The 26464-nt window shown below is 52.4% G+C and overlaps 1 protein-coding gene across 7 annotated transcripts in view; it reads left to right on the top strand.

Annotated features, from left to right (window-relative positions):
• Nucleotides 1–21727, top strand: part of TTC7B (tetratricopeptide repeat domain 7B) — a 241476-nt gene extending 219749 nt beyond the window's left edge. For all 7 annotated transcript variants that reach the window (XM_081048774.1, XM_081048770.1, XM_081048769.1 and 4 more), the window contains one exon: nt 20772–21727. In XM_081048774.1, coding sequence (XP_080904900.1) covers nt 20772–20993 — 222 coding nt within the window. In that variant the 3' untranslated portion in view covers nt 20994–21727. The remainder of the gene's footprint in view (nt 1–20771) is intronic.
• Nucleotides 21728–26464: the final 4737 nt, after the last annotated feature.

Genomic DNA, 26464 nt, shown 5'->3' with positions numbered 1-26464 from the left:
CCTCCACCTGTGAGCACCGCCTCTGGGTCCGGTAGTGTTCCAGCTTTTTCTTTAGCTTCACATTTGGTCACCATCGATTCAGCACACAGTCTCTTAGTAATTGTCATAAGGATTAAATGAGACGCTATATGTAAGATGCGTGGAACCTGGGTTTGTGCCAGAGCAAGGCTAAATCCCGAGGCTATAAACAGGCTGCTTCTTCAAGTCCCGAAAGTCTGGAAGGAGAGACGTTCGCATATAGAAGTCTACTAAGTGTAAGGCAAGCCATGGGTAGAGGTGCAGGGCATGGTTTGTGTGTCCTCAAGGGGGTGGGACACAGAGAAGCCTCCACAGACGGCGTGACCTGGGAGCCAAGTTTCAGCAGCTGAGTAGAGACGGAGACTCTTCTGCAAGTTAGGGGACAGATGGAGTTTAAATATATAATTCTTAAAAAGAGCTGTTGGAGATAAGTATGGGACAATTGGGGAGATCTGAATGTGGGCCAGGTAGATGATGATGAGGCACTGTAGCTTTTGTTAGGTGTGATGTGGTTGGGTGCTTATGTAAGAAAACATCCTTATTTTTTAGAGATTCCTGCTGAAGTACTTATGGGGGGAAATGTTGCAATGCCCATAATTTACTCTAAATTACTAACCCTTGCCCCCAGAATCGCTAAAGCAAGTATGAAAAATATTAATGGTTATTAAATTTAGGTGGTAGGTTTATTGATGTTCATTATATGAGCCTTGCTACTTTTCTGCAGGTTTAAAATTTTTCAAGATAAAAAAGTTCAAAAATAAAGAAATGTGATCAGGTTTGCATGTGGGAGAGATCATCCTAGAAGCTGTGGAGGATAGGTTGTGGGGAAGCTAAGAGACACTAAGACTGGACTCAGTTAATAACACATGGACGGTCCAGAATAGGACATACTGAGAAGGTGGACTCAGTAATTATGACACAGTGAGGGACTTGGAAGGTTCTAGGCCCACTCTCACACACCTGGTTCAGGTACCTGAATGGATAAGGTGCCTTCACGGCAGGAGGCAGGGCACAGGAGGAGGAGCAGCTCCGGGAAGAAGAGGATGCGAGTCTAGCTGACCATATTGAGACGGGCAACCTCTGTCCATCCAGGAAGAGATGCCGCTTGGTGTGTGGCTGCGTGGGGCTGAGGGTTGGGGCATTTCTGGGGCTGGAGCCATGGTGGGGGGCAGTGGCCTACAGGTGGTAGCTGAAGCAGTTATTAGGACGGCATGAGACTGCCTGGGATGTGACTCACAGAGAGGAAGAGAGAGAGCAGGCCTGTGACAGAACCCAAGGAGGACCCGCAGTTAAGGAGCAGGAGGGAAATTTGACTCATGAGGAAACTTAGGTTCTGACAGTTCACAGTTTTTCCACGACCATCCAGCAAATCCCAGCTGGGATTGGGGCCTGGCCCTGCCAGACTCTCAAGCCCTCTAGTTTCCACAGCCCCACTCTGCTCTCAGCTTTGGGCGATGGCTGGCCCTGTGCCCTGTGTGGTTTATGTGACGGCCATGCAGCCCCATGAAGAGGAGGGGTCTCGGTCAGCAAAATCACTTCTTGATACGTGTCAGGAGCAGAGTGACTTGCATTAGAGACAGCTTCCACGCAGAGGAGCCGGGCACTCTGGGCTTCTCTGGGCCTGTTTCTTCCTCAATGCGTGGGGATGATGGTGTCCGCCCCACCAGGCTTTGGGAGAATTGGATATGATCACATGTGTGAGCCAGAAGGACGTTGATGGTGTGTAACCATGAACGTGTGCCTTCGTTCTTAGGAGACGTGACCTGTCCCGTTTTCATGTCTGTTGGAGACCAGAGTCTCATGACAGGCGTCAGTCTCCCGTGGGAGGGTGGGTGACCCACGCTGAAAATAACAGTGACTGTTTCTGCAAAGAATCTTGCACACACATGCACACACACACACACACACACACACACACAGCCTGGGATCTGGCCTTGCCAAGAGGTCAGTCTTGATTAAATCCGTAATTGAAATGCTGGCTGATGTCCTTCCAAATAAAACAGAAACTGCTGGTCCACCCCCCACTGGGAGCCTATGGGATATGATGCTGTGTCTTTCTTTGTAAATAAAGGAGGGAATTGTGACTAGTGCAAAACACAGCCCCTCTCGTCAGACATCCGTGTCCCTGCAGGTTCTCTCTCATCCTCTGTGTCCGGCAGCAGCATCCGGACAGACGCATGGGGCTAGAACCAAAGTGCAAGCAAGCGATCCCTGCAGAGATCCCCCAGAACAAACTCGAAGCAAAATCTGCTTCTTCCTCAGACAACATGCATTTTTCCAGGCCTTTCACAGCCAGGCAGGTCAATCGAGTTATAATTGGCTCTCTAATTAGAACTCCCACAAGCTGTTAAATTCTTTACCTGCTGCTTGGCATCTTACACAAAGGTGACAAATCTGCTTCTGGCTTTGGAATGATTAAAGCAAGCCGGCTACAATCAATCCCATCCTTCTTACCGACAACAGCTGCCTCCAGCCACCCCTAGCACTTCACGGACCCCCACACACCCACGAGGAGGACATGGGACACAGCCCAGTTTACAAAAATATTGGCTTGAGGGAAATCTGGCTCAGCAGTCTATGTCACTGACTGATCTTCTGGAGACTGAGTGGGAGAAGACAAAGCCCCCAGCCCCATCTTCCCAGATGTCGGAGGTGTTCTGAGGGTGTTTCAGGGGTGACGTAAGCTTCCCCAAGTCGAGTTGCTGGATGACAGAAGAAAACCTATCTCCTTTCTCCCTTTCGTATCCTCAACCCTGAATCAACAGCATTTTTGTGCTGAGCCCCTCAGCCAAGATGGCAAGTGCCTTGGCTGACAGGATGGGCACCAGCACCGCCCACGTGTCCTGTGGCCTCTGCTGCTCCTGCCGGCTAGAGGACCGGGCAGTGTGCGCCAGAGTCCACAGCCCAGTCTGCCCATCTCTTCCCAGCTCCGCCTGCAGTGATATCACAGGCAGCTTGAAATCAGCCATGGTGGGAGTATTTATACCATGGAAACTGGCAAGTGTTACACATCAGGGCTTTGGTTTTTCTTTCGGAGAGCTAGTTTACCAGCGCACCACTGGACTCACAGACGCAGGTGGCTTAGCAGGGATGGGAGGCAAAAGAGATGGGGGTGGGGGAGCAGTGGACGTAGGCAGAGAAGAACACAGGTGTCTGACTCCGGGCTTCCGGGGTGGCCAGTGCTCGTGGCACAGGTACAGCACAGCGCACTTTGCCACTCAAGCTACAGAGAGAGAGCACCTGAGTGGGGGCTCAGAGGAGAAAACAAAACTTGGAATTGCCTGGGCAGGGGGCAGGGAGGGGTTATAGTTGGGACACATTTTAGAGCAAAAAAGAATTTGAATTTAAGCCGATGTCCTTCCAGATGAAGCAAACTGTTGGTTCCCCCCCCCCCCCGCCACGGGAGCCTACAGGACATGCTTCTGTATCTTTCTTTATAAATAAAGTAGGGAAGCGTGCCTCGTGCAGAACACAGCCTCTGCACTGGCGATTTGTGTGACTTGGACGTGTTATCATACAGGAAGGAAAACCTCACTCTCACAGGCTCTCATGAGGGTCGAATGCAGTTCTGAGCACCTGCCCGTACTCATAAACTCCACCGAGCAGCTGTTAGTTTTCTGTGCCTTCCCTTCTCCCAAGACAGCATGGCTGTGAGAATCGTGTGGAGTGTGAGGTCCCCCAAGACCATGGCGGATAGACACTGGGTCTCCCCCGTGGCCCGTCCTTCCCATTCTTTGGGAGGAGGAAAGGGCTCGCTTCTCGGCAAAACATCCCAATCGGAGGGCAGAGGTGTCCAAGTAGGTTACAGGGAGGCTGAGACCTCAGCTCCCAGGGCAGCTGAACCGCCAGGCCATCATCACCCCTGGCTTTGAGCTGCCACCTCTGTGTACCCCAGTGAGCAGTACAGCATTCCCTTTCCTAAGTCCACACAGTGGAAGTCACGTGAGCCTAGCTGCAGAAGCAGCATTCGTTGTGGCTTTAATTTACTCTTCCAATTTCCGCCGTCTCCCTCCAAATGGTTGTTTAAGTCCCTCAGGGATCCATTTTGGAGTTCTTTGCACAGGCACTCGGCTTAGAGCAGGCTCCCTGCTCCTCGTTAGCTGTGGCCCATTAAACGGCAGGTGGCCAGCACACATCAGCTCAGCCCCCAGCGCCTCTGTCTGTCACCGCGCTCTTCCCGTCAGTGCTGACGGGGAGATTTTTGAGGAAATGGCTCTAATCTTGATGCTGATTTGTTCCATATTGAAGTGGTCAAGGATAAGAGCTCAAATGTGTAGGAAAAGAAAGTGCCAGGCTCAGTCTCTGTTCCATTTCCACAGCCGCTATGCAGTTCCCTGATGGCAGCTGCTCCCCACGCATCACTACTCCAGCCCTGGGACAAGATGGGGGGCAGGGTGTGCCCTGGGGAGAAGGTTTATAACCAAAGCCCAGGACTGAAAGAACTGAAAGTCTCCATTTCCGAGCAAACGCCTTTCTCTTTTCCTCGCTGAATCATAGCTTTGCTCTGCTCTGGCACAGCAGGAGTGCCGTGGGGAATAAGGGAAAAGCAGTCAGGGTCAAGGCCAGCAAGCCCCCTACCCTGCCTTTCTACCCAGATCCAAGGCTGTGAGTTCTCTTGTTATTTGTGGAGAAAAAATTTCCAAGGCTTATCAATTCCAATCCTCCCTCCATCAGAAAGTATCTTATCATTTCTGTTTGTTCCTGTTTAAAAATGGAAAAATAGTTAGTGCCAGACGCTGGCAGCGATCGGGAGGGCACTTGCCAATACGACCACATTCCCCGCGGCCCCGTGGTGAATCACTGGCCTTTATGTCTGGTGGGTCGACAGAGCTGTTCCTCTCCAGCTGCGCCACCAGCTCGCCTGGGGCGGGCCTTAAGTGGGCGGCCCCCGGCAGGGCCTCTTGAAAACTCAGACTTGGGCTTCGTGTCATCCCACCGGCTGCCTGTGTAGTTGGTGTTTTCCATGAAATCCAGATGGAGCTAGCATCCCAAGGTGGCCTTCAGGGATGAAAACCTTGATGGCTGTCCTGGCTGAGAAGCACGCCCACCATCCACCTCCCAGATAGCACCCTCTCCACTCCGAAGCCAGGCCGCCACAAGCACGGGTCCACTGAGCCCAGAGGTGCAAGCCGGCCCAGAGGCATGCTTTCCACACCCTTCTCATGGTGGACCCTGGGCCGAATGGGCATGGCTGGCTGGCGTGGGGCTGTGACACCCAGGCCACACTCATCTATCTATTGGGTGCATCCAGCAGCGTACCCAGCCTTTGCCAGGGACCAGGAATGCCTTTCCATCCACAAGCATTTACTGAGTGTCCAGTGGGTCCCCAGGACCACCTAGGTCTCTGGGGATTCAGGGTGAGTCCCCACAGGCTACCTCCAGGAGCCTGCGTTTTCTCCAGTAGCTCTTGTCCTCTGCACTATTGCCTTTTTTGAGCTTCCCAGAGTTTCCCATAAATCCAGGCGCCTTCCAATACTCCCCCGTGAGCCCGTCTTCTGTCACCACTCTGCACAGAGCCTGGGCATCTCCAGCCACGGGCGGCCTTTAAAGAGTCAGAGAGAAAGCGGCCTGCACTGCAAAGTGCGTCCACAGTAGCTACCCACCACGCCCGGTCCCAGCCGAGCCCGCTCCTCTCTGTTCCTGGGGTGCTGCTGTGTACAACGGGGAGCGTCATTCCAGGGCCACTCTCTTGGTGGTGCCCAGTTTTGTTGCTGGAGGACAGAAGCCAGCCTCTCCTCCTCCAGGCAGCCCCTCCCAGCTACACTGGCCACTGCCCCTCGCCCCTTCCTGGCCTGGTGTGGGTACCCTAACCCTAGGTCAGAGGAAAGGAGGCGGCCCTGAGTATTTTCGATCTGTTTCTCCAATCTAGGTGTCAGCCCCGAAAGAACAGGTACACATGGGATGTGAGTAGGTACTCCAGAAAACGCTGGTGGGTGGAAGATTTTACCAAACCCTAGAATTTTCATCTGCAGATCTACTCCACCCCTTTGTTTCCTAGGCTGAGAAAGTGAGGCTGAGAGAGAGAGCTCTGCCTAAGTTGGACAGTCCGTGGTGGACCACAGAGCAGGCCTGGGAGGGCATGCCCTCCGCCTGCCCTGTCCTGCCCCAGGGAGGGCCAGGACTTGTACTGGAAATACTGGGACAGGCGTTTGCTTTCAGCGTTTGGTGACAAATGGTCAAAGTACAGTGACCCCCTGCCCTGCTCTGCATGCTCGACCAGAGGACAGGTTGAACCAGAAGCCTGATGAGGGTCTCGCAGGGCACTGGGAAGGGGTCCCAGCCCTGGACCTCAGGAGTGGGGCCAGGGCTTCTAGGACCCTGCCCCCCCCCACATACACACACACACACACGCACACTCTAGGCTTCTCCCAGGAAGCCCCACAGCTCAGCTCTGCGGTGGTTGTGTGTAAATTGTTTTTCTGACCATGGAGAACCTCCACTCCCCCACCAGAGCTCTGAGATTGTGTCTCTACCCCCAGCCCTATCCCCACCAGCTTCAGGGGGGCCAGGTGGCTGCCTGCGCCTGTTGTCACCCTTGGAAGCCGGGCCCCAGGGCCCCCAGGGGAAGCTCACTCAGTGCCTCCCTGAGGCCCACACCTGTCTAGCTGGGCGGGAACACCATCCTCCCACAAACACTCGAGGCGGCAGTAGCTCCTCTGAGGGTGGGAGGCTGGGCCTCAGCCTCCAGAGGGTGATTAGCACCAAACTTTCCGCTGCGTGGATAGCTCGGGCCATGGGGAAGCGCCGACTTCCAGGCCACCCTGTGCTGTGCTCCTTGTCGTTAGGGAACGTGGATAAAAATGAATAAATAAGTCAACCAGGGAGATGTATAAATAAGTCAACAGGAGTCTCTTGCCCATTACCAGTGGAAAAGTAGGAGCAAAGGGATCTGTGTTGGCACCCACAGAAAATGCCGACTGGGTGTGGCAGGTCCCACAGCACCAGGGCCACACTGCGGCTTTCTCTCTCCCAGGAGCTGGTACCTAATATTTCCTGTTCACACTGAACCTCTGAGCTAACACTCGTTGCAACAACAATTAATGTAAATGGCGAACTTGGGGAGGGGAGGCTGGAGATTCATCTGGAATGTTACCAAGAACTGTCTCAGGCTTCAGAGTAAGGAGGATACCCAGAGTCCCCACATCTTTCGGGGACCCCAAGGCTTCCTCCTGTGCCCCCTGCACCCCTCATCAGGTACCCCCACCCAGCCTGAGCCGCACAGAGGCTGACGTGCGGTTCCTTCTCACTGATGTCCTCTGGTGTCGCGTAGGACTCACTTTGTCTGACATTTCTTCAACCAGGTCACAGACCATGCAGAGCGTTGGAGGTGCTTACACTGGAGTTTCTATATGTGTTCTTGAATTCATGAGTTCCTTGCCTCAAGCCACAGCCGGCAGGGAGCTCCCCCCATCCCATCCCCCCATCCCACCCACCCCCGCCCCCAGCACGGGATATCCTGTCACCCTGTGGCCTGGTCTCCCTAGATCCTGCCTATAGCAGCATGGGACACTCAGGCATTGGGACACTGATAAAAGTGACTCAACTTCCAGAGCTGGGGGAGGGGGAGCACTGGGGACGAAGAGAGGGAGCAGCTCCCAGCCACCTTTGTGCTATTTCTCAAGGAGGAAGCAGACATCGCTTACGTCTTCTAGTGCTCAAGTCAGAGAGGAGCTGAGACATATCGATGTGGAGGTGAAGTCATCCTTCCGTTAACATCAGTCCTCCCTCTCTTTTTCCTGACTAGCCAAATAGCTACACCATTCATTCCAAAGGGCAGTAAAGGTACTCAGGGCTCTAGCTAGTGGTGTTGGAGCTAGAGCAGGGAGACTGCCAAGGGCACAGCATACCCCATCTCTGATTTGGAGTTTGACCAGTTACTTAAATGACCTCATCTTCCAGCGAAGATTACAGATGGGGGGTTGTTGTAAGATTAGCACCACAGACAGAATGCTGGTTGGGGACAGGGGTGTCACAGGGAATGGAGGTCGGCTGCCCATCCCGTCTGCTCCATGTGGCAGAATCCGGACTGTGGAGGCACTGCTGTGTGCGTTACCCTCCCAGCCCCCATCAGGGGGTGCAGAGTGGGTGGGCATTCTTCACATCATTCAGATGTGAGTGGGCACCCCATCAGCCCCTCTCCAGCCAGGTCCTCCGGGGGTCACCTGGGTCTGGTGCCCCTGGAATGTGGCAGCCGCCACATGGAGGAAGGGCCAGCAGCTAACAGAACTGGACGGGGAAGTCACGTCCCCAGAACTTCTCCCCTAAGGAGGATTACTTCCTGGGCAGCCCAGCCAACAGCCATGGGGTCCAGAGCCAGGTAACCCAGAGAAGGCCTGTGAGGCCCCTAAATGCCTCTCTAAAGATCCTGGTAGCCTGACATGGAGCAAAGAGCCCTGAGCTGGTCCTCAGGACACCTAAGTCCTGAGACACAACTTGGCCTTTACCTGACTTGGTAACTGAGCCAGGTACTTGCCCTCCCAGGTATGGCTGCCTGAGAGATAGGAACTTGCCCCATCAGTTTTAATCAGGAAGAAGCGTCTCCTCCAGGAAGAACTAGACTCTCAGGACCAGACATCTGTTCACAGGAAGCTTTTAGAGGCAGAGGCGGCAGATCCGGTTGGGGATGGCAGCTCCTCCTCTGTAGCTGCGTGGCTATGAGCTTCAGCCTTCTCATTTGTTTTAAAAGGGAGAGGGGAGCAGCTTGTTATCTCTTCTGGGATGTCCTCCTTATCGTCCTAACAGGCCTCACTCTGCTCCACACACTGGGCATCCACATGGGGAAGACAGCCCTGCCCAGCTCCGGGGGCTCAGTCTGGGGCAAGACCCACAGCAAACCCCTCCAGGCCAGAGAGGGCAGGAGGGTGGCCAGAGTGACAGCACAGTGGTTCCGGAATGTGCACAGGCACTCAGAGTTGGAAGGGAGGAAAGAACTAGAAGCAGCTTTGATTGTAGCAGAGTGAAGGAATGCCTCCAGCTGGAAACCTGGGAGCCGGGATGCTGTCCTCAGCTCACTCCGTGACCTTGGCAGAGTGCATGCCCTCTCGGGGCCCCGTTTCCACTTGTAAAATAAGAGGCCTGGTCCTTTTGGGAATGTTCGCATGCCCTTCTCTGCCATCCCTGACAACCCTCTAGGCACCTGCTGCAGAGAGAGGACAGGCTGTAGGTCTTTGCTGCTTGGAAGCTGCTGGCAAGCTGGCTGTGATCCCTCCCCTAAATGTCCCACCGATCCCCAGTGACTGTCCTCTAAAAGCCACCACAACCTATGGATATTTTGGTGCTGATGCTGAAGCACCAGTTTTAAAAAAATTAGGCCAGAGGAAATTTGGGGCCCAAAGGCCTGAGTCTGTATGAAGTCCACTTGAGACTGGACAGGCTCTTTGGCTTATGGCCAGTTTGTCCCATCCTCACTGCTGGTGTTTACTGCCCTGACAGCCCATTGCTCCGCTAATTGCAGAATAAGCTCTTCCAGAACATTCCAAGACATCCTGGAAGAAAGCAGCCTTAAAAGATTCTTCCAGTCAGATGCTTTTAAAGAGAGAGAGAGAAAGAAAGAAAGAAAAGGAAAACCACACTCACGTTTTCCTGGGGCTCGATGACTCCTTCATCTGAACCCACAGTGAGGTCTCCTTCAGATGCTATGTTAAGCAGCAGAATTCAGTGATGTGGGGGGAGTAGGATGGGAGGCCTGAATTTCCCATTCCTCCAAAGCCGGGGAGTGAGTGTGTGTGCGTCTGTGCTGTTCTACAAGCTTTCTTCAGATTCTGAAGGACTGTCAGGTAGAAAAGGGAAGGGACTTTTCTGCATGACACCAGAGGACTCAGCAAACATCACAGAGTGGGAATCAGATAAAGGGCTAATTACGACTCCACATTTTTAACCAATAGTTCAGACTGCCCATGAATGGTATGGGGTGCTCAGGGAAGTGGTGAGCTCCCCATCACTGGAGGCTGCCTGCCTAGACGGCAGCAGGGGTTTGTGCGTCACACAACAGAGGCCCAAGCCCCACCCCCTCCTAACCCCGAGGATTTCTGTTTCCAGAGCTAGTTGACTGCTGGCTTAGAAAAATAAGAGGTTTTTTGAAAAATCGAATTTTGTTTCCTTCTGAGTTGAGTTCAATGCTGGAAAGGTCTAGTCCCCAGAAGGCACATTTCTTCAAATAAAACATTTGACCTGGAAAAGGGGCCCCATGAGAGCACAGCCTCCTGCAGCCATCAGATACCCTGAGTGAACAAAGGTGTGGGCAGCGTCTCGGGCTGCTTCTGGTCATCGTCTGAGTGGGTGAGGGAGGGGAGGGGCTGGGGGCCTTTTCCCTTCTGGAATAGTCAGCACCAATTCACAGCATACACTAATGAGGGAACACCTCCAAGGGGTGTTGAGTGCCCAGGCCTGCTCCAGGCTTGCCTACTGCCTGAGACCAAAGCATCTGCCCCAGACCAAAGCATCATTCGCCCTGCTTTGGTTCCTTGGGCCACAGGCTTGTCCCTGGGGCACTGCACCCCCATCTCTGCCTGAGGACATTGGGGCATTTGGTTTAGTTAACTTGCAGGGGATTGAGGGAAGGAGCCACGGTGTTTGCTTCTGACATGTGAGCAGGGAGAATGGAGGACGTGAAGGAAGGGGCACGGGGATGCCCTTTCCCTGTAATGTCTCCGGCCCCATCACAGATGGAGAAAGGCCAGTTACCGTGGGAGCTGGCTCCTGCTCACCTCCTCCGGAGCCCTTCTTAATCCCAGCCGGCCCTGGTCAGAAGGGGCCGCTCCTCCATGGAGCATGTCCAGGGACTGGTCCTTCATCAGAAGCGACGTTTCCCCTCCTCCTTTGTGCCTCCTCACGCTCCTCTGTCCAGGTCCCCAGAACAGGGCGCCAGCAGCCCTCTGTTGCGCTGAAGGTCTAATGGCCTCATGAATGTTCTGTCCCGCCTAAGGACCGGAGGCAGGATGGATGGGACTTGGAGACCAGCAGGTGACAGCTGTGGCAGCCACATGTTGCTGGGGAGAGCACCCCCGCATGCACAGCAGGGCACCCTGTGGCTTAGATGGGTGCAGAGTTGTCAGGAATGGCTAGCTTGGCCTTTAGGGAAACTGTCAAATTAAGCAAAATGGCCAGAACGAGAAGACCAGCCCCACACCAGTCCCTACCCAGCGTGTGTGACCTGCCGAGAGGGAAGTGGAGTCGCACCGACTTCCAGAGGGTCCTTCTCCAGGGCATCCTTCACTCTCTCTTGACTGACCTAGGGAAAGAGGCTGAGTTGCGCTGTGAACCCCCCCCCACGCCCCCGGGCCTCGGCCAGGACACCTCAGACCTGGCTCCTGTGGTGCTGCTGGCCTGCTTCGGCAGGCCTTCACGGCGGGTGGCGCTGGCAAGGCCACGCACTGGGCCCCTGGCAAGCCAGTGCAATTTCTAAGCACTCAAAACAAACAGAACGAGACACAAAACAGAACCCAGCATGGGCCAAGCCTCACCCGGAGCTGCTGGAATCCAGGTAGAGAAACTGGGCACGCCCCGCACCCCATCTGGGTGTGTTTCCAGTTCCTTTTCAAGTCACTGTTGGAAAGCAGGGCGGGGCTCAGGGCTGCCCCCTCAGCTGCACCCACAAAATGCTCATGCTCAGACTGACAGTGCCTGTGGTGCTTGCCAGAGAAGAATGGGCCGCTCTGGGAGGAAGGCAGGCAGGGGGCGACGCAGGCTTTGCATTCCTGTCGCTGCTCCAAGGAAATCCTTTCAAAGCCCTTGTCTCCTGTGGCCTTCTCAGAGTGGCACTGGTTTGCAGTCTACTTGTATTCTGATGTAAAAGAAAAATGCTTCTGAGAACGGTACCACCCCGCTTCTCCATTGCATCCTCTGGAAGGAAAATGCAGGTTCCTAAAAAGAAATGGTGACTGGAGTGTGCTGGTTCTTCTCATTTGATGCTTATAGTTCAGCTAATGCAGACTTCCAGACCAACCAATCTATAGCTTCTGAGAAGGGGCAGGAGTTCGTGTGGGGTCCCCATGTCCTCTAGGGTTTTGGAAGCCACCGGGGGAGGGGGGTGTGGTAGGCTTCCAGAAAGCTCTCACTCTCCGTGCACGTAGCCTCTGGCAGGATAAGCAGAGATCAGGTGGGGTCGAGCACTGTGTTCAGTCTAAACCTTGCACACCCGCCACATACCAGTAACATACCAGGCCCTCGTTCTGGTCCCTTAACCCTGAGTTGAATAGGGTCAAGGCGTTGAGCAAGGCCTTTCCCCTCTGACCCTCTGTTTCGTCATCTGTAAGGAGAATAGGACCAGTCTATAGGTGGGTTCTGGAGTTTTCTTGGGGAGCGGTGTCATGTCTGTAGTGCGCGAGCAAGCAGCCTGAGGGGAGCCATGGCAACACATTGGGCTCCTGTGGGAACAGAGCCCCTCCTCCCATAAGGCTGTTCCCGAGCGTCCACCTTGCTAATGTCCCTGGAAGGCACAGGAGGCTCTGAGTGGTCGGGGTCTGACTTGGGAGCTTGGACGAGGATGACCTGAGGCCAGAACTTTTGGGGGCTCATTGGTCGAAAGCACTGGCAAGAGGCCACGCCCACTTCTCCCCACTGGCACAGTGCCATCCGCTCCTCCATCCTTCCCTCCATTCAGCAAACGTTCACCAAGAGCCGCCTCTCTGCCTGCCCGCTGTGGGTCCCTGCTGTCACTGAGAGCCGGTCCAGAGGAAGACAGACAATGGTGAAGTTATCCAACCGTGAGCGTCATGGCAGGGCCGCCCCTCCCCTCGGTCAACAATAGTAATGACAGTGATCATAAACGTGATATTGATGATGGTGACCATTCACCAAAGGTTTACTCTGCTGAGTGCTTTGCAAACTCTGCCTCATTTAGGCCTCACGACTCTCCTGTGAGTTGGGGTTTGTACCCATTATACAGATAAAGCATCTGAGACCCAGAGGAAGTTGTCCAAGTCAACGGTGGAGCTAGGATTCAACGCCAGTCTGGGTGAGCCCAGACCCACACTCGCCCCTGTCTGGGAGAGTGTCACGCCTTTCCCCTGCGGCCGGCGGTCCCTCTAACGTGAGGACCCACAGAGCCCTTCTCACCCCTTTCCTGTGTCCTGACCCCCTGATGTGTGCCATCTCCAGCCAGCACCGCTCAGAGCACAGCCAGCTCAGCAACTCTGTCACTATCCCAGAGAGTGGCAAGCTGGGCAGACGGGCTTTCCTTGAGCTGCTGTCACAATCCCAGGCTCCTGACAACCTATCCCACCACAAGGGATGTTCTGTATCTTTGTCCAAAAGACTCAGAGGCGCTTGTTTGGCTCTAATAGCCCCAGCAGCTCAGTGCAGGCCAGACCCCTGGAGAAGCTGCAGGTCTGTTCAGCAGCCCCCCTCAGGGCCCCTGGCCCATGGGTGCTGGGAAGTTCTTCCCCGTCTCTGAGGCATGTCGTGTGGAGTAGAGCACAGGCTCTGGACTGAGCAGGCCTGGGCTTGGTCAACGGGGGATTCAAATGTGATTCTTGCTTCTTAGAGATTCAGGGTCTGCTCATTTCATTCTCTCTGCCCTGGTTACTGCCCCCCTGCTCGGCCTCAGGCCTGGCAGTGCAGAGATGACCACAGCTCACCCGGTCCCTGCCCTCCAGGTACTCACGGCAAAGCCTAGTGGGGGAGCAGAGATGGGACAAGCCGCCTGGGCTAATGCAGTTAGTACCTATCTCAGCACAGCTATGAAGGCACTTTTAAATCAGTAAAACATACAGTCTGGTGGTTACACTCCTTTGCACACTAACAATTGAGAGAGCCTGGTGAATCCGTGCGTTTGTCCTCCCAAGTTTGTTTGTATTTTGGTGGGAGCCTCCTGACAGCGCTGCCCTAAGCTCCCACCCCACCCCCGCAGTGGTGTGGTGGTGCAGTTTCCAACCCAGGATGGGTCAGAAAGCTCTGGAAGTGCTCCAGGCCCACCCCTGACACCATTTTCTTCCCCACCCTGGCCTTGGTGGTGCCCTGCAGCCTCTGCAAAACCCAGGCCAGCTCTGACGCAGCAAGGGCAGCTTACTGCTCTCTGCTCGAGGAGCCAAGCCAAGAGCAGGGCCCGCGGGGTGGAGTCTACAGCAGCAGCCAGGCCTGGCATGGAGAGCACGAGGGGTTGGGCATTTCCATCCTGCTGCTGAATGTTTGATTTCCAGAGCACCGTGCCTGGGAAAAGCAACAGCCACGGAGAGAGAGACCCCACTTGCATGAACCCCAACCAAAGCTGATCCATGTGACTTCTTTTTAGTGACAGCTTGGCTTTGGGAAGGATGCTTTCTTACAGGGACATTATCTCCCTGTGCCCTAGAAGGACAAGCTGTGGTCTGTAACATGCCCTTGAGCCCAGAAGGGCTGACTCGGCACTTGGGCAGAGTACCATGGGGAGGTCTGAAATCTCCCAAAGGGGCTTTTGTCCTGCAGCCCCACTATTAGCCTGAGCCAGGGCTGCAGCAGGAATTCTGGGGCACGACAGCCTGCCCGGGGCGCCTGCACGGGTGCCCTCAGCTTGTGGCAGCGTGCTTAGTCCTTGGGCATCAATTCTCTCTCTCTCTCTGTCTCTCTCTCTCTGTCTCTCTCTCTCTCTGTCTCTCTCTCTCTGTCTCTCTCTCTCTCTGTCTCTCTCTCTCTCTGTCTCTCTCTCTCTCTCTCTCTCTCTCTCTCTCTCTCTCTCTCTCTCACACACACACACACACACACACACACACACACACACACAGGCATGCATGAGGAAGAGGCTAATTGTCCTCAAACTAACCAAGTCCATTGTGTCTCATTTGAAATAACGGGTTTCATTTAATCCCTTATTTCTAATTTAGTGCAGCACTAAGACCTTAATGTACAAAACACCTGATTATAATAATTATAAGCTAAGCTTGGGAGGCTGTCTTCATTTGTGTCTGAAGAACGGGGCTAATAAGGAACCTCCTCATTATTATATCCCCCCTTCCACAGAGGCCACCCCAGCTGGCTCCTCACTGCAGTGGCTCCAGAAACACGCAGGCCCGGAAAGGTGGTATTTGGGCTTCCTCTCCAAAGGAAGGAAAGAAGGAGGCCTGGTGTTAAGAGCACAGGTGCATGAGTGTACGTCTCAGCTCTGCCTCTTACTCCCTACAGAGATCTTTGGCAGATCTTTTTTATACAGCATTATCTGCAGTAACACCAAGTGGCAGAGATGAGGGAGGGTTAAGTGAGATCTTGCCTGCCTGTGGCATAGCTCAGCGCCTGGCATAGAGCCATTGCTTGGTGACATTAGGATTTTCACTGGGCCCCAAGCTGTGAGAGCAGTCCTGCTTCTTGCCCTCCCCTGTGTCCCTAACACATGGCTGAGGTCTGGGCAGTCGTTCAGTGGGTTTGGGGTTTTGATGTGGTGGGGAGGGCGGTGTATTATGGTAATGAAATATGTCAATCATTGTAATCTCTGTTTCCTGCCAGCCTAAGGGCTGGGAGTGGAGCTGTGTGCCTCTAGGTGGCCCTGCCTAAGGGGGCAGTGTGCTCGGGGCTCTTGGGGGAATGGAGATGGTCAGGGCTTTGGGCAGATGGACTGGAGTTCCACTCAGGTGACCACAGGCCGGGACTGAGATCAGGCAGGAGGTAGGGGTCTGGCGACTGCAACCTGCAGCTATGCCTGGGTCTCCAGCCTAGCTGAACCCAGGGGCTCATACTGGGAGACAGTGGGATCCAGCTGGTGGTAAGAGCAGGTAAATGCCAGCCTCAGGGGTAGGCTCTGATCTTTGGAGAAGAGACGAAGCCAGGCCTGTAGAATTGAAGAAGGTGTCAGGGTTCTAGTACCAAAGAGCCAATCACAGCCAGGGAAGGCGTCTCACAACCCAGAGCGGCTTGGGTAGTGAGTCAGTCCTGATAGCCAGCCATGCCCAGGTCCCAGCCCACCTCTGACCGACCTGCCAGCAATGCTGGCACCAAACAGTGACTCAGACCCTGGCCGGCATGGGTGCTGGTTGATCTCGTGTGTGACTGACTGATTTCTGAGCTGCTCTTGCTCGCTAGGGCACTGAGGAGAGGCCAGTTTTTCTTTCCCTTGCCTGGCCTGAGCTGGCAGCCCCTGGCAAGTCTGCGATGTCTCCCTGAGCAGCCCCAGCTTTAGGAATTAATTCCACTAAACAGATGGCTCAGGAAGCTTCAAGGTCAGCTAGAAATGCAGCCTATTCCTACATGCGGCATATACATCCAGCTATGAGCTGGAAATTTCCAAGCCCACGAGAACCCTAGAACACTAGCAAACCACAAAAACTTTTAGCTGCCCATCACTGAGGGTGGTGGGCCAGATTAGCCCCTTGGCTGGTTCGCTGTAGGCTTCTGGGAGCTGATAGACATGCCCCCTGCCTGAAGCCTTCATGGTCAGCTATAGCCACATCCAGCGGCCTGCCATTTTCTAAACAAAATTCCCAGCAAAAGTACTGGTGTCCTTGTCCCCGCTCCAGCAGGGTCGGGGCAAGTCAGTGGTGACCTCTAGGTCTCCCTGGGCCAAGGTCCTGCTCCTCTTGTGTCTCCATATCTCATTGGTCCACTTTCTGGCTAACAGGACCCCCAGTCCTTTGCTGGCCTGAGCCATCGCAAGCTGGCCTGAGGGCACCACAGGGAGGCAAGGGGCCCTCCTAGGCTTTGAGCGAATCTATAGCATGCTCCAAACAGCAGGCCGGGCCAGAAAGGAGCTGTGCCCAGGATGGGAGCCATGTCTCAGACACGGGAAGGGGCAGCAGAGTCAGTGATGAGAGGCTGCAGAAGTAGAAGGGACGACATAGCAGGGCAGAGGCCCGTTTGCTGCTGTGCAGACGTAACTGGGTTAGTGCCTAAGGGTCTCCGGGCTTGTCTCCTAAAGTGACAGAGGCAGCAGCAAGAGGGTAGAAAGACGTGGTGGAAGGAAGGATGGAGGCTTTGGCCTCAGGCAGACCTGGGCTGGCCTGCAGCTCCACACATGCGGGCCCTGTGACCTTGGGCAAGACACTTGGCCTTTCTGAACCTCGTTTCCTGAACCTAAAGTGGTGGTGATATGAGACGGGCCAAGTACAAGTGCCAAGCAGAATGCCTGATGGGGACAAGTCACTCCATGCAGAGGAAGACAATTAGCATGGGGCTGGTTCTACGGTGGTGGCACCTCAACTACAGTCTCCACCTACATCCAAGAAACCAAAAACATCTCCTTCTGTCTCACCAGGTGGCTTGTCCCCCATCACCCATTTACCAAACACATGCAGTGTGTGTCTCCCTGCCTGGTAGAACCACTCAAAAAGGTTGTATGTACTGAATACTTACGATGAACCGAAAACATCACACCTTCTAGGAGAATGATGGGACTCCTTTTGTCATCTTCTCATGCCACTGCTGGCTGCCACTACTCAGACCCTCTCCTGCAGCTGATAACCCTAGAAGAATGGAGGCAGGAACTCTATCCTTCCCATCCTGTTGATTGCAACCTGGGAAAGTGGCCTCCCATTCTTTCTGCCTGACCTTCAAGTTGGGAAATGAGGGTGTCAGGCTCTCAGATTGTCTCTAAAGGAGGACTGGAGTGGGAACAGCACCACCCTAGGAGATGGATGTGATTACTTACCACCCCCACCCTGGGCTCCACCCAAAGGGATTTCAGGCAGGCCCTAGGAGGTAGGAGGTGCGGGTTCTGGCCCAGCTCTGCAGCAGCTAACTATATGCCTGGGGGAAGAGAGCCTCCAGAGCTGGTAGACCAGGTGTCTGGTTTACGCACCTGCAGAAGAGGAGAGGAACAACTAAGTTGTGGGGATTCTCTCCACCGCGTCGTGGCTGCTCCTCCACTGTGAGCTCTTTCTCTGAAGCCATAAAAGCAGGCCTTGCCTCCAGGTGCGCATGTGCCCTGGCCATGCCCTTGTGAAACTGCTTTGGGGTCCCCCGGTGAATTAAGGGAACTAGCACACACAAGCGCTTAGCACGGTGTCTGCTGTGTCACAAACACTGCGAAAGCACTTGCTCCTGCTGCTGATAATATTCATCCTGCCAGAAAGCCCTGATCCAAGCTGAGCTTTCGCCCCCGTCCTCTGCACACAGTTGCCTTGTCCCCTAGATGGGCGGAGAGGGGGGTCTGTGAGGAGAAAATCCAGTGCAAGCTGGGGTGTAGTTCTCTGTGGTGGCCTTGTGTGCAAACAGGTGGGGCCTGGGAGGCTTCTGCTGGCAGTCCCTGCGAACTTGACCTTGCCTAACCTTGGGAAGGCAGCTCAGACCCAGCGGTTCACATTGGAGGGCAAGAAGGCCTTGCAGTCTCAGCAAATTTCAGAAGCCAAGGTGAAATCCTAAGTGCAAGCACGGACTTCTGGTCACTTCTCTTGTCCTACAGCTTCAGAGAGGGAGCCACCCTTGTCCTGTCTCTGGACACCCTCTCAGAACCCTTAACTCTGGCAGATCCAATCTAGGACCTGGTCCTTCCAACCCAAGGACTCCAGGACATTGTTAAGGCAAATCTAGATGTCAATGAGAAAGGAAACAGGCGATTTCTTTCTGTTTTCCTCTCAGAGAGGGTAAAGCCAGCCTTGCATTCTGCCGTGCCCTGGCCGGGGAGGGCAGCCTCTGGCTATCAGAGGCCTCCTATGTCTCTTTGCTCAGGAAGACTCCCTGAACTGCCTCTCCCTCCCAGCTGAAGTTGTGGGGAGGACCCCTCCACAGCATCGCACTGCCCTGGGGCCATGGCCCCACTGAGCACAAGCTCCGCCCAGGTTAGCCTCACGTTTCCTACGCTAGACGCTTATCCTCGTAGGTGCAGACGATTCCCAAAAGTCAGGCTGCTTTTCAGACCCTCAGATGCCATGTCCAGGGCCACACACCCTGAGAGAGGTCAGCCTGAGCCACCTTCAGAGCCAGGAAACTGCCCACTGAAGGTGCCTCCCTGCCTTCCTCACAGCTTGTCTCGGAGATCAGGCCTCTTCAGAATGGATCCCACCGGTCCCTCAGCACCCATGGCAGCCCTCTGGCAGACCGTTTATGCCCCAGCCCTAGCTGGTTCTGTTCCTGAGAGGCCTTCGCCCCTTGGTGAAGTATGGACTTGAGAACACCGGATGACTCATCAGCGCACGAAAAGGAAGTGCAGGGCTTTCTTGGGAGATTTAGGGTGAGCTTTGACAGATCAGCAGCCATCCCACATTCGTGGGCGGGAAGACCAAACATTGTAAAGATGTCTGGCTTCTCTTGTACAAGGCCCCTGTTTCATGTAATAATTCACTGTATAACAAATGCAGAGCCTCCCAAGAGTGAGTGAAGGGGAGGGTTAGCTAGTTTGTGTCTGGCAAAGATATGTGCTTAGATTCCTATCTGCCAAGGTAAAGCAGACCATTATGTAGAGAAAGTCAGGTCACAATAAATGGAGTTGACCATGCATCAGTTCTTTGAAAGGATGACTTTCTAGGTTTTGTAAATAAATAAATAAATAACCAAAGATCGATGAATTCAATTTTAAAAATGAAAAATTTTTGTTCAAAGAAAAATAATCTCAAAACTCAAAAAACAGACTGGATAATTATGACAGCAGAGGAATAGCAATCAGTCTTCTAAAAGGCTGGTAAACAAAGGTGTGGGAAGTATTTAACCTCAATTATTATTGACAAAATGCAGGATTCAATAAGGAGGGGTATGCTGCAAAATTAGCACAAATTACTTACAAAATTAGCACAAATTACTTACAAAATTAGCACAAATAAAGAGTAATGGTAGTGCGGCAGGGAAGGGACCAACTATTGCAACTCTATTGATGGCCCAAGAAATGACAGGACCCTTTGAGAATTATAATTTGCAAAATACTGGGAGAACCCTTTAAAAAAAGCCCTAAATTTGCCCTAAAAGAAGAATCTCCAAATGGTTCAAGCTGGTTCCACTGAACCTCATCCAGGGCCTCTGTGAGGAGCCGATGGGGGACTCTAGGCCCCTCCCATTGTCTTACCCCCTAGAAGTTCCTTTTTGTCTGTTTATACCCAGAATGTGTGGGTGTGCTCAGTAAGGTTCCATTTAACCAAAGGTTTCCAGGGCTGTAAAAACGACTTGAAATCCGCTGATCTAAAAGAGTGAAGAGGCACCGTCTGGAAAGATGTTCATTACAGAGTGATTGACAGTAGCAAAGAGACTGGATACACTCTAAGTGTCTCCCCTGTGACAGAGTGATTGCGCAAATGAGAGTATGTTTATTGGATGAAATAGCACAAACACATCACTTGTGGAGATGTGCAGCTAGGAAACATCGTGATGATAAAATATTTGGAGACCAGCGAATACACCCCGACTAAAACGGAAAAGTGACAACTGTGCCTGGGCTTGGAGTGAGCGGGGGACAATAAGATCAGGAGCTTGCTTAGGGTGGGGAACTGAGCAATTTGAAAAATTCTGTTCTAATCATGATGATAATAATGCCACAAATGACCTTTCTTTAGATTAAAAAAAAATGACAGGCAGTCTTCTGTGCAGGCAGGTGTCAGCTGGTACATACAGGACAGCCCATTGGCTCAGTATAGACCATGGCCATTCCCATTGGTTCCCTCCTTGGGGTGTTAACTATTCGGATGAACTGCATGAAATTGCCATTTTTATCATTCCAAAATGGCGAACGTCAGCAACTTCCTTTGGCTTAAGCAACTATTTTGACTACTGCCCCTGAGTGCAGGAAGAACTTGACCTTAGTGTGTGCACAGCCCAAAGGAGATACCTGCCTCCCTCGGACGAACTTGCTGACGCTCCAGGACAGGTAGGAGCCCAGAGGCATCGAGTGCTTCTGTCTGACCGACTGTCTGTCTCTCTGATGCCCACAGGCCCTGATCCTTCATCAGCTGGGCCGCTACAGTCTGGCAGAGAAGGTCCTCCGGGATGCCGTGCAGGTGAACTCAACCGCCCACGAGGTCTGGAACGGGCTGGGCGAGGTCCTTCAGGCCCAGGGCAACGACGCGGCCGCCACCGAGTGCTTCCTGACCGCCCTGGAGCTGGAGGCCAGCAGCCCCGCCGTGCCCTTCACCATCATCCCCCGCGTGCTCTGAGCCGGAGCCCACCAGCCTCACCCCCGCTCGGGCCCCGGAGGGGACGAGCGCGCCACCCCGAGGCCCTGAATGTGCGATCGGCCACAGCGAACTCACCAAACCAACTCCAAATCATCACTTTCCCCACGCGCACTTCTGTTGTTTTCGCCAACCCCATGATCCTTTTTTGAATCTACTGACATTGTCGAAAACGGATTATGTGCCATATATTTTGTTAGTTGACATCTGAGTTTTAAGTAATATGATTATGAAATTAATCAGCAAATGTAGAAGAATATATTCAAAGTTAAAATTCAGTGGCAGAACAGATTATTTTTATCAACGCTGTAAAGAAAGCTGTTCTCTCCTCGTTACCACTCCTGCCCCCACCCCGTTGGCCCAGAAACCAAATGTGAATCTTCTCTCTCCCACCTCAGTACTAGTCCAAGCCAGGACACCAGCTGACAATTTTTTGGTTTCATTGTCAATAATTGTACCATGTGATGAATTACTGTCTTACTTAGAACAAAGCCTGAGTCCAAGAATATTTATATTTTACCAATATATGCCTGTTACAAGAGAAGGAAATATGAGTTATTTAAGTTTAACTTTTTTATGTGAATTCAGAGTTTATTTATCAATGGAAATATGTACAAAGGAGCTTCAAATGGAATATTTACCGACATTCCTTATACATGACAGACACTTGGCTAAATAGGAAGACGATGTTAATAATAAAATGATTTTTAAAGGGACCCGTGGTCTCTGTCGTTAGTGAAATACCATAGATCCAAGAGAGCTTAAGGCTCAGTACCTGGGCGGGGAGCTGTCTGCACTTGGGAGCCACTCTGGAGAAGTCAGCCCTTGGCACTAGGAGGCCCTGTCCTGATTTTAGTGTGGGAAGTCACCTTTCCCAACTCTCGGCTACAGAATCAATGAACATGTGACCTAAAGTCGTCCAATCAGAGTGGAAGCTGCAAGGAAAGGCTCTCACTCTTCTGCTGGACTCTTCTCCTCACCTGAGAGGTGAGGCCAGGACTGCAGCAGCCCTCGTGCCACAATGAGGGAGGGTGCATAGAGGTATAGGGGCCAAATGTGAAGCCGGAGACTGACCCCAACAGAGTGCATAGCAAAGACCAAGAACCAGAAAGAACGTGAGCAGGCCTCTCCAGTCCCCTGCAGCTGCTCTGCTGAGCAGCGGTGGGGCAGCCCACCTTGCCAGGACCAGAGGAAACGTAGAGGACCTGAGCTATGACCTTAGGTACCCTAAAATCTCAAGGACCCCACCCAAGCTAGGCAATCAGGCAAGGGAGCAACTGAGGTCTGGGGAGAGAACAGTGAGCAGGAGCCTGCTGTGGGCAGAGCAAGGAAGCACCTGACCTGCCAAGAGGCATCTGGGTTCTGGATGGTCATGAATCATGGAATTTGCAATGTGAGACACTGGCAGGAAAGGGCAGGGGCTTAGTGGAGGGTCAGGGTCCACCCTTGCCATCCTGTGCAGAAGTGCAGGAAGAGGCTTGCCCAGATCAGGACCAGAAAGGCAGGAAGCCTAGGCCATCTCTGTGCCAAGCCCTTGCCTCGGAAAACCCTGTGTACATCAGCCGGTGCAGGGACACTGGTGATGGCTCCTATCTGCCTGCCCTCCATCTGTCGCCTTCATAGTTTCCATCTCCCTTGAGAGAATCCTCTCCCCCACTCTCCAACCTCGTGGTTCAAGGACAGACACGTGGATCTGGTCTTGCCAAACAGAGCTGAGCTCTAAAGCTCCTGATTTCAGTGACTGGTTCAGGTTTGGGCATGTGGCCCAAGCTTGGCCGTTAGAAGGTCCCCCACTCCTGGGACTTGTGTTCTGGGAATATTAGCAAAAAGCCTCTTCCTGTTGGATTTGCTGACTTGATGGATTCCAGCCTCGGGTTGCTGTGTGGCACTTGTAGGGTGGCCTGCCTGAGAATGATGGCAACTCCGAAAAAGGGGATGGAGAGACGGGGACCCAGGCTCACTGCTAGAGTGCTGGAGCCCTGGACTTTTCCATCATAAGCCAGTGCACTTCCCTGTTCTGCTTAGAGCAAGCAGAGTGGGTTTCTATCACTTTATGCCCAAAAGAGGCCTGAGAAATGCAGGGAAGTACTGCCATCCCCATCACTCGCCATTTGGGAACTCTTCCTAAGCTCCTCAGTCCTCTTCCTTGACCCCACCTGGCCACCCACCCTGCATTCTGCCTTTTAGTAAGTCCTGTCATTTACCTTCATCACATCGCCAATCTCTCCACCTCCCCACCATGGTGGACCTAGCCCCAGCACCTCTCGGTGGACCACTGCTGTGTTTTCCCTGCTCCTACCTTGTGCCCTGCCATCCATTCTCTGACAGCCCTGACAGTGCTCTTAGAGGTGAGGATTGGATCAGGCCCCTGCCCTTGAAAACCCCTCCATGGCTTTCCCAGTTCTCGCTTGGAACCAGGCTCTAGGCTCCAGGAGCCCTATGGCCTGCTACTGGCTGGCCTCTCCTTCCTCCACTCTCTCACCGCTCTGGCCTTCTTCCTCTTGCTCCTCTAGCCTGACAAATTAATGAAGTCACTCATTCATCCATTAACAGATGAGGGAACAGAAGCTGAGCACGTAAGATACCTGGAAGGGTCCCGTGAAATAGTCTGGGAGAGCTGGGATTGAGACCCAGGCCTGAGGGACGAACCTCTGAAAGGTGCCCAGGATTGCCTGACTGAGGCAGCTTGGGACAGTGAAACATGGGTAACACCATGTACAAGACGCCCATGAAGCATCCAAGTATGGAGGCAGCTGGCCAGGTGGAGCTGGAGAACAGGTGAGAATCCAAGACAAAGGTATAAGTGTGGAAGGCATCAGTGAATGGGGATTGAAAGGCATGAGCTCTACTGGGGCCATCTTAGGGACGAGGATAGACAGAAAGGGGAAACATCAGGGCTGAGTTCCAGGACCTGACAAGGTTGACAGGCTGGGAAAATGGAGAAGGACCAGCAAAGAACAAGGAATCACTGTGTGGGAGGAGGAGAAGCAGGAGAGTAGAGACTCAGAGGTCCAGCAAAGACTAAATTTCAAGGAGGAAAGAGGGTGGTTGGCCATATTTACTGCTCCCAGAGGTCCACAGGGCAGGCCTAAGAATTGACCCTTGGGTTGGCCAACATGAAGGTCAGTGATGGTCTTGACAAAAGCTGTGCTATGGATTGAATTGTACCCCAGCCGAGTTCATCCGAGTTCATATGTTAAAGCCCTAACCCAGGTGTCTGCATTTGGAGGTGGAGACTCTAAGGAAGTAATCAAGGTTAAATGAGTTCATAAGGTGGGGCCCTGATCAGACAGGATTAGTGTCCTTATAAGAGACACCAGAGCTCGCTGTCTCTGCCATGTGAGCACACAACCAGAATACAGCTGTCCAAGGGCCAGGAAGAAATCTCTCAACAGAACCTGATTGAGCTGGAATCTTGATCTGGGACTTCTAGCCTCCAGAACTGTGAGTAAATAAATGTCTGTTATTTAAGGCACCCCATCTGTAGTATTTTATGGCAGCCAGAGCTGAGTAAAACAAGCTACTTGGACAGAGTGGTGCAGTAAAGCCTGGTTGAAGTGGGTTTAAGAATAGGAAAAGGGGGTGAGATGTCTCTTTCAAGTATACCATGTTTCCCCGAAAATAAGACCTAACCAGACAATCAGCTCTAATGCGTCTTTTGGAGCAAAAAGTTATATAAGACCCGGTCTTATTTTACTATAAGACAGGGTCTATAATATAATATAATATAATATAATATAATATAATATAATTAATACAATACAATACAATATAATATAATTAATATAATATAATTAATATAATATAATATAATATATAATATAATATAATATAATATAATATAATATAATATAATATAATATAATATATAATATGGGTCTTATATTAATTTTTGCTCCGAAAGACGCATTAGAGCTGATTGTCCGGCTAGGTCTTATTTTGGGGAAAACACGGTATCACTGCAGAGGCGCTGAGAAGGGCAGGGGAGCAGGTGGTAAGGAGTTGTTTTTAAGATGGGTGCTCAGTGCACACATTCATGTTTGCAGAGGTGCAAGTTAATGAGGCAGAAGAGCTGGGAACCAGTGGAGCCACATCGTTGAGCAACTGAGAGGCAACCGGCAGCCTCAGACGGGTGCCCAGTTGGTTCTTGCGGAATATTACTAGCTGTAAAAAAAAAAAAAGGAAATCTTGCCATCTGTGAAAACATGCATGGACCTAGAAGGTACTGTGCTGAGTGTAATACTCAGACAGTGAAAGACAGTCATATGATTTCACTTATAAGTGGAATCTAAAGAACAAAATAAATAAACAAATGCAACAGAAACAAACTCATAGATACAAAGAACACTTTAATGGTTGCTAGATGGGAGGGGGTTTGGGGGTAGGTGGAAGGAATTAAGAAATAAAAATTGGTTGTTACACGGTAGTCACGGACGTAGGGTATAGCATGAAGAATACAGACAATAATGTTTCAATAGCTAGGTATGGTATCAGATGGGTACTAGGTTTATCCAGGGGATAGATGTGGCGGGGGAGGGGTTGGGGTCAGGGTGAAAAAGGTGAAGGGCTTAAGAAATACAAATTGGTAGTTACAGAATAGTTATGGGGTGTTAAAGTATAGGGAATATAGTCAATAATATGGTAATAATTATGTCTAGTGCCAGGTAGTACTAATCAGGGGGATCACTTCCTAAATTATATAAATGTCTGACCACTATGCTGTACACCTGAAACTAATATAAAATAATATTGAATGTCAACTCTAATTGGAATAGACCTCAGGGGTTCTCCTCCCAAGGCTCCCATTTCTCGGGCAGCTAGAGAGCAAACTGAGGGTGAGGGTGGGAAGTTTGAGGACAACGGGAGAGCAAGTAGACCATGAGGGAAGGAGGAAGAAGGGGAGGGGAGAGAGGAGGCTCTTTAAAGGAAGGCAGCCCGTCCCAGCAGAGAAGGATCTTGGGCACAGGGCCAGGATGGGCCCCAGGTGGCGGGGGTTGGGGGGCAGGCAGGTCCAGGCTCACTCTCAAGACTGGAAAGGGATGTGTGCTCAGGCTACCCCCAGGTGGGAACCAAGGCCTCTGTCCCCTGTGCCCCTGACCTGTCTTCATGGCCTAAGAGGGCATGCGTGTGACCACACAGAGCACCCCCCAGACTCCTCCAGATGGTCAGTCAGATCTCCTTTGTGGGCACCCAGTCATCCTGGTAGTCCCTGGCCCATCTGCCCATAGGAAGCCCCGCCCTTAGCCAGGCACCCTCCCCATGTTCTCTGGAGATCTCCGCCCTTCACCCTATTTCTTTTTTTTTTTTGATTGTTATTAAAATATAGCTGACATACAGTATTATATTAGTTTCAGATGTACATCATAGGTATTCAACAGTACCCACCTGGCACTATACAGTTATTACCACATTATTGATTATATTCCCTAAAGAAGTGATCACCAGCAACCATC

The sequence above is a fragment of the Rhinolophus hipposideros genome, assembly GCF_964194185.1.
Source record: "Rhinolophus hipposideros genome assembly, chromosome: 5".
Taxonomy (NCBI): Eukaryota; Metazoa; Chordata; class Mammalia; order Chiroptera; family Rhinolophidae; genus Rhinolophus; species Rhinolophus hipposideros.
Note: the sequence above shows the minus strand (reverse complement) of the source record. Positions and strands in the feature narration are given on the sequence as shown.